Source organism: Phodopus roborovskii, unplaced genomic scaffold (assembly GCF_943737965.1).
Source record: "Phodopus roborovskii unplaced genomic scaffold, PHOROB, whole genome shotgun sequence".
Taxonomy (NCBI): domain Eukaryota; kingdom Metazoa; phylum Chordata; class Mammalia; order Rodentia; family Cricetidae; genus Phodopus; species Phodopus roborovskii.
Window position 1 is genome coordinate 11,282,468 of NW_026126602.1, and position 21,347 is coordinate 11,303,814.

Consider the following 21,347-nt stretch of genomic DNA (forward strand, 5'->3'; position numbering starts at 1 on the left):
GAACCATCTCCTCAGGCTTATGGAGAAAGATCATTATCTTATGACAACCAATGTAAGCACTGGACATGTTTATTAGTTGCATGGATATACACTGAAATGCAATAATTTATCTATTAGTGTTACTAAACTTATAATCACAATAGCATAAGCTGTATATTAGTGGATTTCACTGTTACATTTTCAGAAATGATTCTGAAATAGAAAAGCAGTGCTGGTACAAAAATTTAGTTTAACTAGGATTGAGACAACTATGCAAAGAACTACAGAGAGATAAGGAATGATAAAAAAAGGAGAAATAGTGGATGGTGTATCCTTGGGATGGTGGTCTTGGGTTCTATAAGAAAGCTGCTGAAGAAGATATCAGGAGCAAGCCAGTAAGCAGCACTGTTGCAGAATATTTGTTTACACTGTGTGAAGATATGTTACTGCAATTGGTTTAATAAAGAGCCTAATAGCCAATAGCTAGGCAGGAGAGAATATGCAGGAGTTCCGGGCAGTGAGAAACTGAGACTTAGAATCTGGTGTGGTAGGAGACAGCAGCAAGACACTTAAGGAGTAAGATATATGGTACAGAAGAAAGATAACTGAGCCATATGGTAGAATGTAGGTTATTAAAAACATGTTAATTTAAGGTATAAGAGCTAGTTGGGCAAAAAGAAGCCTAAGCTAAGGACAAGCTTTGATAATTAATATTAAGTCTCCATGTCCTTATTTTTGGGCTGGTGCTTCAGGAAAGTCTGACAAGAAACCTTATTATATTTGGTGCCTAACACTCAGCATGTAAATCCATATAGGGACTGCCAAAGCTTAAAAAAATCTGAACACAGAGTCAGATGCAGCCTCCAGATACCCTCTGTCTCTCAAGTAGGCCAGGTATTTGCAGCATATAGAGGTTTGGCCCCTATAATACAATTGAGAATTTGTACAGCCTTAGAACTACTTGGGCAGGAGACTAGATGCAAATGCCTCCTGTAGTATGGACACAGGTGTGTTTCCCAGAGCTGCGATGGGTAGACAGCTGAGATGACTAAGCCAAGGGACATGGAGACAGTTATCAGCCACTAGCACTATGTGCTAAGCTATTTGCATAGCAAAAGGGCCTAGCCACTGCCTAGCTGTTGAAGGTTTGGCTCAAGTGCTTAGTAAAGCTAAGTACAGACTCTAAACAGATACAGAATGATTAAAATTGTTCTCAGATGCTAAAGACAAAAAAAGAAAATGTATATAAACAGTCATAGCAAATATTTAGAAAATAGATAGATAAAATAAATAGATACATTAATGATTTAAAATAATAAAGTGAAGTCTTTAAAGAATAAATAAAGTAACACACACCAAAAAAAAAAAAAAAAGCCCATTTAAACTTGAAAATATACAAGGCAATGGATCCTGTATGTTGTTTTATTCACTTTACATTTTTTGAATGCTAATGAACAAAAAAAAAACAGAGAAATATTGAATTTTGGAAAAAACTAATGAATTAAACATATATATACATATATATATATATATATATATATATATATATATATATATATTTTAAGAATGTCTTAACTTTTGAATGGAAGTGAGAGAGTGTGTTGTATTGGGGAGAAGTTATGCTTTTGAACCACAGAAAACAAAAAGCTATGGATACCTTCAAAATTAATGAAGATTAAATTTGACCAGGGGAGACCTCCTGAAAATCTTGGCTACAAACATGAAGGAAGAAATGAAGAAAAACTGTAAGGCAGGTAACATATAAGCTGATCCATCTACATGGGAATAGCTCTGAGAATGGATAAGACATGATAAATTTTGTTGGCTACATAGTACTCATGACAGTTTAGTTATGCAGTCCAAATGCATTTATAAAATATACAGATGCCTTTTATCTGCTTAAACACAAAACAAAAAAAAATCATCTTTAGCTGACTTGTAAATACCATACATTCAATACTCACGTTAATGAAAATATATGTTTATCTTTGAAAGTTTTTGTGCTTTCAGAAAAAAAGGTCTAGACACAAAAAAGACAAGTAGCCCACACAAAAAAGACAAGTAGCCCACACAAAAAAGACAAGTAGTCCAGGTCGTCCAGCCTCTTAGAATGGCTTCTTTGAGCTAGGGTGCAAGGAGAGACATACATGGTCCCCCATAGAAGGGGAAAGGGACAAGATCTCCTGAGACTATTGAGAGTGGGATTGGGACAGTGAGTGCAGAGGGAGTTAGCAGAAAGAGAAGGGAGAAGAGGAGGGGGGAGAGGAGAACATGAGGGAACAGGAAGATTGAGTTGGGGTAGGAATAGAGGAGAGAAAGAAAAGAGATACCATAATAGAAGGAGCCATTATAGGTGGGGAAAAAAAACAAAAATCAAAAAAACAAAAAACAAAAACAACAACAAAAAAAAAAAACAAAAACAAACAAACAAAAAAAAAAAAAAAACCAAAAAACTGGCACTAGAGAAACATCCAGAGACCTACAAGGATGATCCAAACTAACAATCTGAGCAATAGTGGAAAGGTTACCTTAAATGCCCTTCCCTGATAATAGATTGATAATTACCTTATATGCCATCCTAGAGCCTTCATCCAGTAGCTAACAGAAGCAGAAGCAGACACCCACACTAAACACTGAACCAAACTGGAATCCAGATGCAGAGAGGGAGGACAAGACCAGGCTACAGAAACCCACAGAGATAGCTGACTTGAACAAGGGGGAGCTCATGGACCCCATACTGATTGCTGTGAAACCAGCATATGAGGTTAAAATCTGGGATTTTTTTCTGAAAAGAAAAAGTAGGCAATATGAGACAGGATAAAAGGGCAGATTATTAAATCTACTTTTAAACTACAACAGTAACTACAAGTCTCAAATATTTTACATTGGTATGGATTTTTGCAAATTAATACAACTTTAAGGTTATTTTTGTTATATTGTATATATATTTTTCTATTCTTCTGTAAGTATTGTACCCATGAAACTCATTTAACAAAATGATGGAAGATTCTAGGCCTTGAAAGCTATTATTACAAAATGTTTAGGATAATGAAAAAATGCAGATCAGTAGTTAGTCAACTATTACAATAAAACTTGTAGTCATGTTTTAGGCATGTTTTCAGTTATACAGATATATTATAGATAGAAAGCTAGTCTCTTAAGACATCAGGAATCTACAGAATATGACATTTAAGATGTTTTATTAACATAAGGCTTTTCAGACACTAATGTACTTCAAAGAAGATGATGGATATCAAGGAACCTCCACATGGAGTTTGGTTTCAATTGTGACAAAGTTAGCCACTAGGAAAGAAACTACCCTTGACTAGACTGCTGACATTATTCTGTCCAAACTAGACAAATAGGACACAAAAGAAGGCTACTTCCGAACTTTGCCAAGACATAGTAGGACACTTCTTTAAGACTTCTTGCTTCACAAAGTAGTCTGTCAGAAATTCTAGCTCCTAGGGCAAAGATGCCCTAACTTTATAGAGGAAGCTTTGGTGACTGTCCAGGCAGCCATTTGTTTCTGTTATTTCTATAGTTTTGAAAGTATTACTCATATAATATTACATACTTCTCAGGTCTCTGATGTGGTTGAAGAAGAAAAAGTTATAGTTTTAGAGTTTTCCTTGTTACTAAATTAAGAAAATAACCTCACAAAAGGGATGCAAATTTTAAAAGGTATAGACATAAAAGCTTATGTTGTTTATTTAATCAGATGTTTTAAGGTCTTTAAAGATATTTTTAGGTTGGTAATATCAGTTTTGACAAAAAATAGTTTAGATATAAAACTTTGGACTCCACAAGCAGTCCAGGCAAGAGCAGTTTTTGTTTTGTTTGTTTGTTTGTTTGTTTGTTTTTGTTGTTGTTCAAATGGCTATCCCTGCATACTGAAGACAAACTCCCTAATGAGTTTCTTAAATGCCCATCTTCCTCTCTGAAATAACTCGTGCTGCCAGGATGTTTGTCTCATTGACATGAACAGCCCTAAGTTAACAAACCATTTTAAATGCCATATTCTGTGTCTTTGAAAAGGTTTAAAGAATCCTACCCATCTAAAAATATATTTCTCTAAATCTAGAAAAATTAACTTTCATAGTTATACTTTCCTCAATGATGAACAGTAACATGAACGTATAAATCAAATAAAGCCTTTTCTCCCCAATTTCCCTGTTGCTCATACTGTTGCATCTTGGCAATAGAACCCCAAACTAAGACAAAAGGGTATATGAGAGAGTTTGGATTGATAAAATAGAAGAGTAACTGATATAATGATATTATAATGTCAAAAATAGCAGAAGCATAAGAAAATTTTATTTGACTAACTTATGTTCCAAAATCCACAAGACTATAAATCCAACATTGCAAAACCAATTTTTCTTTCTCTAGGTTCTATATATTTTTATGTCCATATTCTATGCACACATTTTCTAAACCATGTGTAAGTGAAGTTTCATTAACAATCCAGTAGAGATAGGAATACAAACAATCTGATGTTGCCAATAGAATATGGGTATGCAGATCTCTGATTAAGGTGGTGTAGAGTGTAGGTAATTGGGGGGCTGTAGGCAGAGTAAGTATTTACATTTAAATCATTTATATCTTGTATACAATTGAAACTGTTGACTAGATGAAGAGTAAAGGAGACAGAATGATGAGCCATTTACTAATCAAAGGACACTGGCTTTTTTATTTGATCTACTGTACAACCCAGTAAACAAAATCACTACAGGCATTCTTCACTTGAGGGACTTGTTCCAGGAATCTTGGTATACCTATCCCATACATATTTATGTCCTATTAACAAATTAATACACATAATGCATACGAGCTAGGGATACTCTCCATATGTGTTCAAATTACATCTGATGTTCCAAACAAACTGAATTCAATGCAAACAATATGTAAATAATTATTATGCTACATCATCTAGTGTATAGATAAATAAAAGTCTGTGAATGTACTGGAGAGATGGCTCAGCTATTGAGAGCACTGTGGGTCTTGCAGAGGGCCCCAGGTTTAGTGTTCAGTACCTACATGCTGACTTACAACCATTCCTAACCTACTTACATGAAATCTAATAACTTCTTCTGACCTTCAAGGGTAATAGAAACACATATTACTCACATTCATACTCACAGACAAAAAGCTCATACACATTAAATAAATAAATCTTAAAAATTAAAAATCTATGTATGTTAATATAGATGCAGTGGTTTTATATGATCTGAAGAGAAACCTAAGAAATTTTTTAATGTTTCACTGTGAATTCTACAGGTGATGAACTCATAGAGAGGAAAGGCTGACTCTTTCTATTTTTAATGTAGAATTTGCCAAACAATTTCTTAGAAATTGAATAACTCAAATTAGAAATCAGAAAATTGAATACAATCTTCTATATTTCTTAAAATGACATTTGAATGCACTTAAAAAATATACTTCTCACTCCTAGCCCTTCACCTTTGAAATGAAAAACTTACACTAGAGAATACTGAAGGACTTGCCAGCTCTAAAATTTCCATGTTCCACTAAGCAAGACAAAGCAGTTAAGTAGTTTAATTATGATTTTTCAGCATTACAGGGTTGCCCTATCACAGAGCTCTCCTGAAATGCATTATTTTTCTGCACTTCTGGCTTGAATATATTATGTAGTTAATCAAAATGGATAGTCCTGAATGCTTTCAATTAAATATATTTAAATTCCCTAAAGCACACAGTAATCTTGATTTAAAAAATCAACAGTTTATTATGGATGGAGCACTTCCAGAAGGCAATAAAGTTCTTCATAGAGCAGGTGCACTCTATTCAAATAACTATTTGAAAAGATGCACAAGGTTGTTTGTTTCATTTGAGTCTGGCAGACTTCACTGTATATGTGATTTATGAAGAGTAAAGCAAATTGAAGAATTGCCCCCTCCAAATCTGAAGAATGTTCATACCTATATCCTAGTTGGCCTCAGTTAATCTCATCAGAAGAAAAAATAATGACTGGAATAATAAGTGATGCTATGATAGAAGAACTAAATATATTTTGAATCAATGTGTGCTTTTATGCTATTAAAGTATTTATTGTAAGGATGGGTACACAACACTGTTGGTATTGTGGTTGTCTAAGGTGCATGAAACCTTGGATTTCCTTCTCACCACTGCATAACTGAGCATAATGGCAGCACTTGGGAGGTGGAGACAGGGGATCACAAGTTCAAAATCATCCCTGGCTACATAATGAGTTGAAGGGACCTTTCATTCAGGAGTCCCTATCTTAAACAAACAACAAATAACCTTATGGTATTCCTGAGCACATTTTTTCAATGTTTTGTTTAAAATTTTCAGGAGTTAAAAAACAAAGCACTTAAAATTAATGAGATTTTTAAAACCAAGCGCCAATGGCTTAAAAGGCACATAAAAATAAAAAAAAAAAATGTTATAGAATTAAGCCATTTTTAAAGTGAAGCATTTACTATAACCCAGAAAGGCCATAATGTACTGTCTGTAGATATGCTGTGCACTTTACTTCTGACAGCCTCCGTGGAGACACAGAAAGCAAACTGAACATGGAACACTCTAAAGTTATTTCAAATTACCTGATTTCAAGCCCTTGTTCATCTCTTTCCTTATTATTTTAGACTTTGCGTTATACCCATGGGCCTTACTCAGTAAAGATGAAGGCTGTGTACTAACACATTTCAACTACTTTCCGTAGGGTGAATCCCTCTCACAAAGGATGTGTCTTAGGCCAAGCAGTAAGGGAAAAAAAATCTAATATCTTTTCATCTGAATGTTTATCACTATGTAATTTTTGTTTGAAACACCATTAATACCCTTGGAAATTTATATTTACATTATTTTAGAGGCTTGTTTGTTTTAATGTCTAAACACAAGATTAATAATCAAAGATAATTATTGGTTTTAGTTTCTGAGCAGGCTAGTTCTTCATATTCTTGTTAGTCACACACGTTTAAGATAAAATTACAGTTTCAATGGAAAATTGCATCTCTCTCTGTCATATATATATATATATATATATATATATATATATATATACTGGTAGCAAGAAATATGAGGAGAAAGTATTAAATATATTATCTGTAAAATGGTGTGCATGTCCATTAAATGCTTACTAAGGCAAGAGCTTTGTTCACTTCATTATTACAGTAATATTGTAAGAACTGTTAAATTCTATTTTAAATAACATTATTTATTCTATTTTTCAAAATAAGGTCCATGGAGCCAATGTGGATCTTGGTTAAATAAACTTCCATTTCACTATTCTCCATGTAGAACACTTATCTATGGAGGGAGGAAAACACACACACACACACACACACACACACACACACACATATATACATATATAATATATATATATACATATATATATATATATATATATATATATATGCCCTGATTGCAATACCTGCTTCATAAATATAATAATAGGGCAAGCATACTCTTGCTGTGTTATTACTATGAAATTTCTTTCTTTAGCCCATTAGTACACCAGGACTCATACTGCATGTTTCAGAATGTTGTACTAAGAATTGATAGAAATGATACAGGTGTTAATGCTATGTGAATGGTTAATGCTAGCATGTGTTGTCATTGATGTTAGCTGAAATAAATACAACTTTATGTAAGTTGTGTTACCATTAAATTATTTTGCAATAGTTAGATATCTTTATTTCTGATCAAACTCTATATTCAGATTTAGATTACAAGTTCTTCAAACCAGACTTGAGTGCCACATATGAAACATATCATAAGCCTCCCTTCCACTGGGATGATTCTTTACAAGGACCTAGAAAGGGACCCCTTTATAATCGTATCATCAGCCACTCTATGAATATCTTAGGTGGCAAGCAAAACCCCAAAATTTCAATACCTTCATCTCAAGAACTGACAAACTATTTGTAGAAAGAGAACAATCACCAATCACCAGCTAATGAGCAGCAATCAGTCCTAAAATCCAGATGAACATTCAGGAGAGTAACTGTGGAAAGCAAAAGGGCTAAGGAAATTTTATTGAAAATTCTGTATCTTTCAGTTGTATTGACTTGATATGGAACAAAAGTATGGAGTAGGGCTGTCATTTCTGAGGTTCAGAAGAAGAGACTGAGCCAGAGGGAGGCATATCCGTGAACTGGGAATATTGTTGTTTTTGTAAGGAGAAAAGAAAGAAAGTGCAGAATCCTACCCCTATTGAGTTTGCCATCTGCCTAGCATGTTTTCAGACTCAGGAAAAGATAAACTTCAGCATGGTTCTGCACACAGGGAAGCCTAAGAAGTACTTTGTAAACAGGATCAAAAATATTCATCTTATTATTCACCAAAGTGAGGTAATTTCCCCAAATTTTGAATATAAATTAAATACATGCTGTGAAAAATTTCTCTTCTTTGTCCTTGTTATTTAATAAAAGCAATTATGTACTATTTATTTGTTTATTGTTTGTTTATTTATTCACATTTGTTTATTTCAGATGCAAGTGTCAAACCCAGGGTCTTGTGATGGGAGATGTCATTCTGTATATATTTCTCATACTGGTTAATGAATAAAGCACTGTTGGCCAATAGAAAAGCTAGCTAGGTAGGACTAGGAGACAAAGAGAAAGAGGAAGTAGAAAGGAGGGTCAAGATGGAGAGTCTGGAGTGATAGAACCGCCAGCCGCCTCTTGCTGGTAAGACCACGTGGAAATACATAGAAATGGGTTAATATTTAAGACAGAGCTAGCCTATAAGAAACAAGTAACTGGCCAACAGCATTATATCAAATACAGAGTCTCAGTGTGTTAATTGGGGCTGGCATGGCGGCGGGACAAGACCGGCATTGGGAGGAAAAACCTTACTGCTCACAGTCTTGCACATTGTTGGGCAAGTGCTTAGGCATGGACTAACAATTCCAATGCCCAAATAATCCCTCCTTAGTTTGGGCAGTAGTTTTATTATGTCTGAAAGTATTTTTCATTCAATTTTTTCATCAATTAATTTCGTGGCATTAAATGATATATATTTAATACATTCTCATTGCATTCATACCTGTGTTCCCTCTTATCTTCCTCTCATTACTACCCATCACCCCTCCTCCCACTAAGACTCCATCCCATTTCCATACCTTTTTACACTTTTTTTTTAAAATTTGGTTTGTGATAAAATGAATTTAATTTGTCCACTTGCATGGAGATAGATATGAGCAGGAATAATCTACCAGTAACTACATCATTGAAGGGAATAATATCCTCTCCTCCAGCATCCCGTGACCTCCTTTAGCTGTCTTTGGTGGGGTGGAGTATCCTGGGTCCCTCACCAGTGATGACTGAATGTTAATGGGATCAGTCCTACACAGACTCTGACCAATTAAGTCTTTTGAGCTCATGAGTACCACAGACATGCCCATAAAACAGTCTAGCTTAATAAGTCTATTTGTATATTTTATTTGTTTTGAGACACTGATCTTTAAAAATGCTATTAAATCCCCATGGCAACCAGTTAGAGGAGACACAGGAGGTCTATATTACTTTATAAGAAGACCAATACCTCCAAAAAGCTTAAATTTCAGTTTAGTATATTATTAAGTTTGCTTCTATAATGTAAGATAGTTGGAAGTAAGCTTCTGGTAAGCAAATAACAAAAGCAAATATCACAGAGGACAAAATCCTTCACACACTGAAAACCAAATAATACAGTACCACATTCAGGCATACTAGGAAATACTCCTGTGAGAGCTTTAAGTTTCATATAAATTTCTACATGCAAGTAGACTAACACTGTGGTTATTTTTTGCATGTGTCCTATGCCACTTATTATACATCATTATAGCATGGTCTAAAGTTCCAAGTCAGTTCAAGGTCCAGCGAAATATGAGCAACAGAGGTGTAAACGATTCATATAGATGAGGTCTTTGACATTCAGGTCAGGTCTTTTCCATCAGCACTGGAGCACTTGAGCAAAGCTCATGTGTTAAGAAACAGCAGTGGCATGCTAGAGCATTCTTTATACCAGTATTTCTTGGAATGATAACTAGATTCTTAAAACACATAAATCACACACACACACACACACACTTCTTTTCAATGGCTGCTGTAATTTATTAAAAAGTAAAGGTGTTTTAATTAGGTCTTGTTAATATTAATATTTACCTTGCTGTTTTGTCCCCAAACTCTTGTCACTTTATTATGCTAAATTAAAACTCTGATGGACCCATCCAATTAATAACCAGTAAAGAAATTCATTAATATCTCACATTTAATAAGCAGTTCGGTATAATCATATCTTAGTCATACTCATGAGCAGCTCAGTTCTCTGTAATGTATTCATGAAGCCAGGATGTCTATTATTAGTACTCAATAATTACATAAGAAAGAGAAAATAAATAGTGGCTCTCCTTTCAAATATACAACTGACCTTTCATCTCATTGAAAAAGACAGGAAAGAAAACAGTAAAATGAGAGAACTTATGTTAACTCTGATAAAAGAAGGCTATGGGCTTGTAGAGTGCCACTGCACTCCATGTTCCCTTGTCACAGCTAATCAAACTTCATAGGGTGTGTGGCCACAGGAGCTATTCCTTGTGAGGAATGAGATTTGCTCTGGCCAGACCAGACCTCTGTTCTCCCTGCAGGAGCCTCAGAGAGCCCTGAAGTATCCTCAACCAAGAGCCTACCTTAATGAGGATCTGAATGGCCCCAGTGGATTTTTTGGATATGAAGTACCAGAAGCTCATAGTGCAGGCTGCACTGGATTCTTGCCAGATGGCACTCTTCAAGTGGGCTTTGTCACCACAGAGGCCCATTGGAGTGGCCTCTAGATACATGAAGTGACCTAGGAATAAGGATAGATTTTTAATAGGATGAAAATATGACCAAAAGAATAATGAGGATTTTTTTGGGAGAGTATGGTTCAAGACAGGGTTTCTCTGTGTAGCTTTGAAGCATGTCCTGGAACTTGATTTGTAGACCAGGCTAGCCTAGAACTCACAGAGATCCACCTGCCTATGCCTCCGTAGTGCTGGGAGCCACCATTGCTAGACTTTAGTTGAATTTTTTTGTTTTGTTTTTGTTTTTGTTTTTTATACTTTGTGCAATCTAGCTGCCAATGGCATTTTCATCTGAAATGGAGAATAAATCTAATAGCCTTGTATCTAAATCACTGAAAGATCAACTCTCAACAGAGTGAGCTCTTAGCAAAATGCTTCAGAGTATGTAGACTAAGTGATCTGATAGGGTATTTATGCCATCATATTAACAAGATCATAATAGCAATCTAATGAAATCCATAAACCACCCAGTTATAAAGAGTGCAAAGATTTCCATGAAATCAAAATAGGAGAAGTTTCAGTCACCTGTTGAACATGTAAATAAAATGCTAGGAGTTTTAATGTATAACATGAGCAGAAAGATACTGCATTTTAGCCTTATTATGAAAGTATCCAAAGCATGTAATATATGTCAGTAAGTCAAATGAGTGTTTGAGTCTGTGGCCTAACTTATCAGATCTGTTTTATATGTCAGTGAAATCTCAATATTGAGATATCAGTCTGCTATTTTGTACTGTTCAGGACTTTACAGTCTCTTTGTTATCCTATTAATGCCCTTGTCTTCTTGACTGCAAATATTTACTATAAAAAATAGTCCACATCCAGCACCCTTACAAATGGAGTTTTATGGTTATATTTTCATTTTCACAATTTCTCAATAAAGTTCAGTCTCATTACCTATAGGCTTCATCCCAATCAATCTCACAACCTCTGTTATATACACTGAGCAAACGTCAATGCCTCCACTTAAAAAAAAAACTATAAAGCTGAAATTATGAAAACTCAAGTGATTTTCTAATGATTAGATGAGTGTCCAAATTCAGGGTAATCAATTATAGATGAGTATGTTCCACTTAGGAAAGTTGTCAGATGGAAGCAAGTACTACCATTTAGCTACAGTTATTGAAACTTAAATTAATGCAAGATTGTGACTGTCATTATGGGTTGATTTGACTCTGCATCTCTTGGCCCCTGATTGAGTTACCTGTCTTTATCATGATCACTGAAATATTACTGTTTTCTTACCTGTTGAAGATAAGGTATTGTTTTTAAAGTGGACCCTAGTCAACTTACTTGTGATGTAACAACAAAAATAACTATGGAAAATACTGTGCATTCACAAGAGGGGCTGATGTGATTCAGGGCAAACTATCATCTGTAAGTGGGGAATTTATGAGGCTATTAGAGCCTAAGATAGAGGCGTGGAAGTCTGGCTTCTTCCTCACAAACCTCAGAAGGTGTCCCAGTGCTTCCACCAGCCTCATCTTGAATTTCTGACTTTCAAAACTGAGACAGGAGTAGTGTTCACCTGTTCTAGGTGCTTTGGCATAGCTGTCCTAAGCTATGAACACACATGCTAAATCCTTAAACAGCAGCCTCTCTGCCATGGTCCTTTCAGCTGCTGCTGCTAACAATAAGGTGGACTTTAAGAACTTAAACAACTGGGGACCCTGCATGGGACCAAACCCAGCCCCCTGAATTGGTTGACAGTTATATGACTTTGACCTGTTGGGTGCAGGGCTGGCAGTGGGACCAGGACTTATCCTGGGTGCATGAACTGGCTTTTTGGAGCCTATTCCCTATAGTGAGATACCTTGCTCAGCCTGAATGTAGAGGGGACAGGTTAGATCCTGCCTCAAATTGTTATGCCAGATTTTGTTGACTCCCAAGGGAGACCTTATCCCTTCTGAGTTGTGGATGGGGCAGGGGATGGAGAGACTTGGGAGGAGGGGAAACTGGAGCTAGAATGTAAAATGAAAAATAAATAAATAAAGGAGAAAAAGAGCATAAACAGGGTACTAACAAAAACCTAATAATTACCATGTTCATTTCCAAGTGTGTGGTCTTTTGGGGGCCTTTGGCTTTTATGAGAGCCAATTCCTGAAACCCAATCTGAGTTTTCAGCTAGAGAGTTCTTCCAGCCACACCAACCCTTCTCAAAAGTGCAGGAGCCACCACATTCATTTTCATCAGTGTTATCTCCGCAGTCATCTGCAAAATTGCATCTCTGCTCTGGACTGTAGCATCTGCCATTCTGGCATTCCTCATAGGCATGTGGGCAAAAACCTAAAATAAAACAAAAATGGATTGATAGATTCTCCAATTAATAGTCTAAAGGCCATAAGAATGGATTAGTTATAATTGCCAAGGACTACTACAGTTCGCTTAAGAACTAGAGGTTTCCGAACTTCAGTTTTCCTTTCCAATTTGTTTCAGAGGTTAGGTTAAATCACAAGTGAAAAAAAAAATGTATATGAAATTTCAGAAAAAAATCTGCTTTGTAGACTGACTTCAAATTTGATCTGATATTATAAATATAAAATCAGAATTCTGATATTCTTGGTATTACTGGTTGTTTGTTTTGGTTTGGTTTGTTTGTGTTTGATTTTTAAGACAGAGTCTCTCTCTGTAGTCTAGCCTGGACATAACTTGCCCAGGCTGACCTAGAAAATTCAAAGCAATCCTCCTTCCCCAGCATCCTAAGTGCTAGTATTACCTGCAGGAACCACCACTTGTGTCTTCCTTTATAAGCTCCTAGATGCCTGAAAGACAAGCCCTTAAGATCACTCCTAGCTACATTTCTATAATAGGGGATTCCATGACTTGAAGGATGTTGCATGGTGCTTGAGAGTTGGTGTGGATAAAAGGTGTTGAATGATGTTTCAAGTATGTACTGAACAATGATGTAGAATCTCCTTCAGAAACCTCTGTTATAGCCTGAATCTTAAATATCTTCCAATAGCTTGTTTTGGAAACTTAGTTACCAGGAAGTCATTACTGGAAGGCTGTAGCAACTTGAAGAGGTAGCATTTAGTGGGAAATCTTTAAGCTCTAGAAGTGTGATCTTGAAGGGAACTTCTGTCACCCTTTCACTTCTTAACCCAGAGATAAATAGTTATGTGCTCCTAGTTATCTTACCTCACCCTGGGAATAAAAGCAATGGAGTCAATGAATCATAAACTGTATCCTCCAAAACTGTGAGTCAAAGTGTTAATTCTTTCTCTTAATAATTTGATTATCTCAGATATGTTTATAATGACAAGAAATGTGCTACAAATATTTCATATGAGGATACTGATGGTCATGAGAAAAGAAATAGAAGATAGATGGAAAATAACATAGAATTTAGTGGGATAAAATTCCTGTCCTGGAGGCTGCCAGCCATTTCCTACTGTCTATAGTCATGAAACACCAAAATGAAAATGTCTATGTCAATGGGCTTCACTCTACAGAGCATTTGAGAATAAGTTGAACCATGCATTCTGCTTCCAAAATAACTCCCTTCCATAAATTAATTTCTGAATATTTTTTCTTGTTTGCTGTAATGAAATTTAAGAGTTTTTATTTGGTTTATTTTAGTAGATTGATAATAAGATAAAAGACTTCTAATTAAATTATGGAACTCAACTAAGAACCACAAAGAAGAAAAAATACTTATATTAACTTTTTCAGTGAGAAAATCAAAGGTTACAGATGTCAAATGAATTGTGAATTTTTCAAAAACAGAGTTGCTATTTAGACCCAGCTTTCAAGTCTTCTAAGCTATGTCTTGAATCCATTGGTGTAGAAAGGACAAGGCTGCCTATTAGAGCACAGCAGTGCTGAGGACAAGTAGAGATGAGGTTGGTAGAAACATTGCTTCTGGAACACTAATGAGAAGCTGAGAGGCTAAATCATTATTCAGAAAAGAAAAATAAAACCAATTAAGAAGATGCTTTTCTCTAAAATAACTGAGTCAAACCACAACTGAATTTTTCCAAGTTAAAGAAGAAATTATAGACATAGCTCTCAACTGAAAAATATTAAAATTTTAATACATCACACAAATTCAGTAGAACTAATATTCTGGGATAGTAATACATTCTTTTTTAATTTTTAAAGCTTAGTAGCTATTATACAAAACTATGTTAGAACACATTTCTACTATAATAAAGAAAATAATACTATTATAATCCATTCCATTCACAAGATAATACACAGTGGTCTTGTTGTGGCATTCCAGATTGCCAAATGACCACTCAGACTCTAACAAGACTTTAATCAGCCAAATTTTATTTAATCTGCAGTTGACCACAGCCCCCTTGATGGGACTGTGATCCAGCTAAAATGGGAGGAGAACTTTAAAGACAGAAGCCACAATTCATTGCTGCAGACATACACTGCTGTAGGTGTGAGATAAATCCCAGGGTCTTTTCTATTTCTGGAATAATTTAAAGGGCATAATCCTGGAATTGTCTTAAAAGCCTCAGGTGGCAAATGGCTGGCTTGGGTCCTGTAAGAAGGTTGCCTTTGTCAAATTGGAGTAATCAGCAACTACATTCCCCAGCGTCTCTGGCTCCTATGCATTAGACTGTTGATTCACTTTCTTGTAGGGCTGAAGTTTGATATGAAGCCTGTAAGGTCTACAAAGTTAGTGTTAATTGTATTGACTCCCCTTTTAATATATGTAAGTGGCCAGTTTATGATACAAGGGCCTAATAACCACAAGCAGCAAGAGACATTTTTCAGTTGATACGTGTGTGTGTGTGTGTGTGTGTGTGTGTGTGTGTGTGTGTGTGTGTGACATAGGACAATGATATATTGAGAAAAGAAGATCCAGAGTTTTGACAAAACATGAAGTTTCAGATGCCTAACATACATGCCAAAGGATCTATGGTGCTGTAATTTATTCTCTTTAACAAAATAAACTTTCCTTTCGTGATGGTGAATAACTAATTTAATAAACAAACACAATGTGCACATACAAAGCACATATATGGAAATACATATTTGTAAAATCAAGGAAACACATTTATATGGGTTTAATAATTAAAGCTATTAGTGACCACTAACTTCCCCCACAGGTTTTCAAATTCTGTTTGTTCAGCTGTTAAATGGTCAGGCAGTTTTCATAACCTTTAAGTCAAGGACATATTGTAAAGGAATTTATGGCTATGTCCAGAGAGCAGTTTTATGCCTCTGTGACCAGAGACCAGGTTTCCCAAGATAGGTATAGCAATTAAAACATTCTTAGGAATACTTTCATGAGATCACATAACTATAGTTTAGAAGCCCACTAAAATCTGGATATGAAAAAACACAAGAGAAATTATCAAGTAATATTATTTAGTTGTCTCCAAGTTATTTTATGTGATTATTGTTTTCTAAAAGGAAAACAAAGCAAAACAAAACAAAAACAGTAATGTAGTCACAGAGCACTGGTTGCTAACAGCTTTGATGATTAAACTCAGAAAATTGGGCTTCTTTGATTTTTACAGATATATATGTCCAATTATGTGCTTTACACACATTTATGTTATTTTTATTTATTAAATTAGTCTTTTACCATCATGTCAAGGAAGTTCATTTTAATAAAGAGAATAAATCACAACACCATAGGTCCTCTATACTTCTATATGTATCTTGGCAATTGAAACTTTAAGACTCTGGTCCTTGTTTTCTGAATGCACCAATTTGATGGACAGTCTTCTCCCTCTATTAACAGTGATTCTATGTTTCTAGTTATTGATACAATGGTATTTGAAGGAACTATATGTAGTTATGAAACATATTTTGGTATTCAACTTGATTGCTTACAGTCTTTAAGTTTCATCCCATTTCCTCTCATTTATCTTTTCACATCCGGGACTTGGAATACCCTGTCAATCCCATAGATCCAAGGAGAAAGATAACTGACCCAATTCATGACCCAATAAAATAAAGCAAGAATTTTTACTCATGTAAATGGGCTCTCTCTCCTTAAGGTGGAGTATAAGAGATCAGCATTGGATAGGGGGAAGTTAAGGTTTTTGTAGCTCAGGAATAGGTGGTTTCCAAATAAATGACTTGGTGGGAAAAAAAGGCAGGGTTACAGAAACAGAACATAAGCATGACAAAGTGGTCATAATCACCTTCTAAAACAAGGCATGGTTGCAGGTTGGTCGTAACAACATTGCCATAACAAGGTGGTCATAATGCTTGTTATTTCCTGGAATGGGTTGTACAGAATCATTTGTAATTAAGCTTACAGTTGGGAATAGCCCGATCTTTGAGAAATAGAGATTTAATAATAAGTAGGAATGATCTTAGATTTTTTTTTTTTTTTTTGCTATGAGATAGCTTTTAAGACTAAGACAGAGGCAAACTGTTTTATTGTGAGCCATTTTGGTTAAGGGGAAAGAATAGGAACATCTATGAGAATATACTTAGATATAGAGAATCTCATCTGCTTTTCTCCCTAGACAGCACAAATCCACAAAGCAGTATCTTCCCCTCCTCTGTCATTTCTGACTATGCTTGAAAGACATTTTCTTTCCACAAAGCTTCATTATGCAAAATATACAAGTTTTCAAGGGGTTCTTGCTTCATATACAGTGTCATCTGTCTCAGCATTTGGTCTCAGCTTCTGGAATAGGGCCAAGTAATCTCTGGATGACCACAAAGCTCTAAGGGCAGTCAGTGGTTTTCATACATATAGTATTTTAATCTCAAGAATCATAAAATCTTTCAACAGTCAATTGTTTGTCCTTCCATTAAAATATATTGCATCATATCAACTATCATTATTTTGGTAAAAGTCAGTATTGCTTTTATGGATAGTATTGCCATTTCCTGTATGATTACTTTATCTCTAAACTTACCCAAAATGTAATAATCTAGGACCATGCATTTCTCAATATAATATGAAGGTCATATCTGACCAAAGCTTTACAACTATTTCCATAGTAGTCTTCTTTGTGGAAAGAAAACAAAGTCTTCAAAAGAGACTATTGGGGACCAGGCAGAAGAAAGTTGAAAATGAGCCTCAAAGTTATGTGTGTGCACCAGAAACTTTAAAAATGACAAAAAAGGTAGCATTATGATTGTCTTAGTGTTTCTATTGCTGCAAAGAAACACTATGACCAAAAAGTAAGAAGGGGACAGAAGTCTTTATTTGGATTTTGCTTCAACAGTCACTATTTATCATAAAAGAAAGTCAGTACAAGAACTCAAACAGGTTAGGAACCTGGAGGCAGGAGCTGATGCAGAAGCTGGGGAAGAGTGTCACTTACAGGCTTGTCCCCCATGACCTGCTCATCCTGATTTCCTATAGAGTCCAGTACCACCAGCCCAGAAATAGTACCACCCACAATGGGCTGAGCTCTCCCACATCAATCACTAATTAAGAAAATGAAGGCATTTTCTCAGTTGAGATTCCCTCCACTTAAATAACTCAACTTGACATACAAACTAGTCATCTTTATGACAAAAGGCTTAAAAAAGTTAGGATAGTATAATAATTACAGTGCTGACAGAGTTTTCAGATAACTCTAGCTCAATCACAGACAATTTGACCATCAAAGTAAGCAATGAGATAATTTCTGCTTATATCTAGAAGGAGAAAGAAGGCATGAAGTTGTCTTCAAACATGAGCAAACAGAGCACTAATCAAATATATCAAACTATTTTTTTTTAGGAAATACTGAAATAGGAATTAGAGGACTATAGTCCTTTAAAAGATCTAAATGGTGCACCCCATTGTTAGTCTGGGATTTGTTCTGTGGTGCTTTCCTGGGCTGAATTCTGGAAGTATAAGAGAAACAGAAAACAGGTCTCTGTGATGGTGACTCAGAGGCAGAAGTATTTCAAATTTGCCAGACAGGACTATAGAGAAAAAGGACTATTGTAGATAAGAAGATGCAGAAATGTGCTCAAGTCTTTGCCTGAATTTCAGTTTGCACATGGATAGGGCACAATTCATAAGGAGGAAAGGTAACTTCTAAGACAACAATAAACTTGCATCTATAAATAGAAGTATTTCTAGTATTCGCAGAAAGTTAGACATCTTTGGGCTTCTGTGATCTAGAACAAAATGTCCTTGACAAATACAAGGAATTCAGTGCAAAGTTTAGAAAGGTTATGACTTTGTAGAAGACAAAGTAGCCCTAGGAAGAAGTATTTTTCACATTTTAGCTGAGCAAACTATAATCCTCCATCCAAAATCACTAGTATCTGTAAATAAAATTTTATTGAGACAGATATACCTACTTGATTACTTATTCAAATATAGATATTTTTATACAATAGTGATAAAGTTAAACAATTGTAACCAGAACTATAGGCCTGTAATGTAAAAAAAAAAAAAAAAAAATGTAGTTTTTGGTAATTATCAGAATAAAATATCCTGAAGTCTCTTGTGATTTAAGCCTCACAATAAACATTTACAGTAGTCATCAAATAGGCAATTAAGAACAGTAATCAAGGTAACTAGGACGAAGTTCATACACACACATACCTTCATCACTAAGTAGGCCAGTACTCACAGTTTATGAATAACAAGGAATATGTGATCTATATATAGCTAGGAGAAAAATCAGCCAGGAGAAGGAAGCATAAAAGTGTCAAGGCACTAGAAGATAATGGGAAATGTTCAAAATGTGAGACATTTCAAACAGCAGAGAAATTAAAAAAAAAAATCGGTGTTTTTATTGTGACTATGGCTAAAAATAAGATAAACTATTCCTTAAAATAGCGAAGATTAAAATATTATCACTATGAAAAGTCAGATATCTGATAATCAATTCATTCATATACTTATTAATAGTTTAAATCTGCCATTCCACAATATATACATGATTATTACATCAAGTTTTACACAAGTATATATACAACTTCAATAGCAACAAAACTGAAAGAATAATTATAAGGATGATTGTGGTGTGATACACATGATAGAGTTATCAGTGAAGGCAAAGCAACTTTTTATAGATAATTTCATTGTGCTCATTTTCAATTGTATACAAATTAAGTGAATTTAGCAAAAGCCTACATATCATTCATGTTAAAAATTTAATGACATTTGTATGTGCTTTTCAATGCACATTTACCCAAATACTGATAATACCAAATATTTGAGTCCCTAGCTACTATATACCTGGAAGCTTTATCCCTACTGGCTAATATTTATACTGCTGAAAAATGTTAAGTGAGCTATTTTAAAAACATCAGAAAATCATTTATATTTGAAAATTATAAAAGTTAGAAACCCTTCAAATGTTTATAAATTTCATCCACATTATCAAAACAGTTCACAGGCCCCATACAATCTTCCTCACTTTCTCTTTTATTATTACCTTCAAGCCAAGGACCATTGTATAGACACTCAGAGTTGCACAACACAGGTTTACCAGTTGTTGCAGCAAAGGTCCCATACTCCTGGGACACTATGGAATATTTAAACAGAAAAGTGTTTGAAAAGGACTTTGGTTAAGTTACTTTTAAAAAAATGTTTTTTTATTTAAATTAGAAACAATCTTCTTTTACATATCAATCCCATTTCCCTCTCCCTCCCATCCTCTCATCCCCCCGACTGACTCCCCTATCCCAACATCCTATCCACTCCCCAGGAAGAGGGAGGTCATCCATGCGGGATCATCAAAGTCTGTCACATCATTTGGGTCAGGGCCTAGGTCCTTCCCCATGTATTTAGGCTGAGAGAATATCTCTACTTGGAGGAATGGGCTCCCAAAGTTGTTTGCAGGAAGGTGCAAACAAGGAGTTTTGATTGGATTAGATACTGTGGAGAAGTATGAACAAGTCTATGACTAGCTGTGCAAAGTCTTGTCCAACAGGGGCAGGCATAGATGAGAACAAGGTTGTAATGGGTAAGACTTCACTTCTCCCAAGTCAAGGTAGGGAGATGTTTTACCATTCTTTTAGCCAATAAAATGTATGTTCTTATTCAGTTTATCCTTAAATTATAGCTTTATGATCTCTCTTTCTCTCTCTGTCTCTCTCTCTGTATGTGTGTGTGTATGTGTGTGTTTTATTATTAATTTTAACACCTGAATTTTGATGTGATTTGGTTGACTCTGATACCCTGAATTCTAACACTGTTCATACCGAATAAAAGAACATGAAAGATATGTTCTGCTTGTCAAGTAGTTTAAAAGCAACAAATAGGTTCCCTAATTGCTACAGACCACATCCTGGGTATTAAGGATCATTTTTCCTTTATGTACTATGCTGTTGTATGTATTTGCTTTGACAGATGGATAGAGCAGCATATTCTTCATGTGATGGAGGACAGAAACAAAACAAATCAGGACTTCTGATTATTTTTAAAATGTCCACTAGCCACTGCACAGTGAATAATTGCTTGTAAAGACCCATAAGCATGGTAAAGATTTTCATATTTGTGATTTTTAAAATAACTTTAATTACTGTCTTTAGAAAGTTGTATGAGTTAAAAAAGTAATATATAGATAGAGATGATAGAGACAAATAGCTAACTAGCTAGATGATAGAGAAAGAGAGAGCGAGAGAGAGAGAGAGAGAAAGAGACAGACAGATGCTTAGACTCTATTACTAAAGACAC

At 35.1% G+C, this 21,347-nt stretch overlaps 1 protein-coding gene across 1 annotated transcript in view; it reads right to left on the reverse strand.

Moving 5' to 3' along the window:
* Positions 1-21,347, reverse strand: part of Malrd1 (MAM and LDL receptor class A domain containing 1) — a 602,535-nt gene that overhangs the window by 260,027 nt on the left and 321,161 nt on the right. Inside the window, exons 26-27 of the mRNA XM_051205714.1 lie at positions 12,833-13,078; positions 10,640-10,797 (exon numbers count right to left, since the gene is read on the reverse strand). Coding sequence (XP_051061671.1) covers positions 10,640-10,797; positions 12,833-13,078 — 404 coding nt within the window. The remainder of the gene's footprint in view (positions 1-10,639; positions 10,798-12,832; positions 13,079-21,347) is intronic.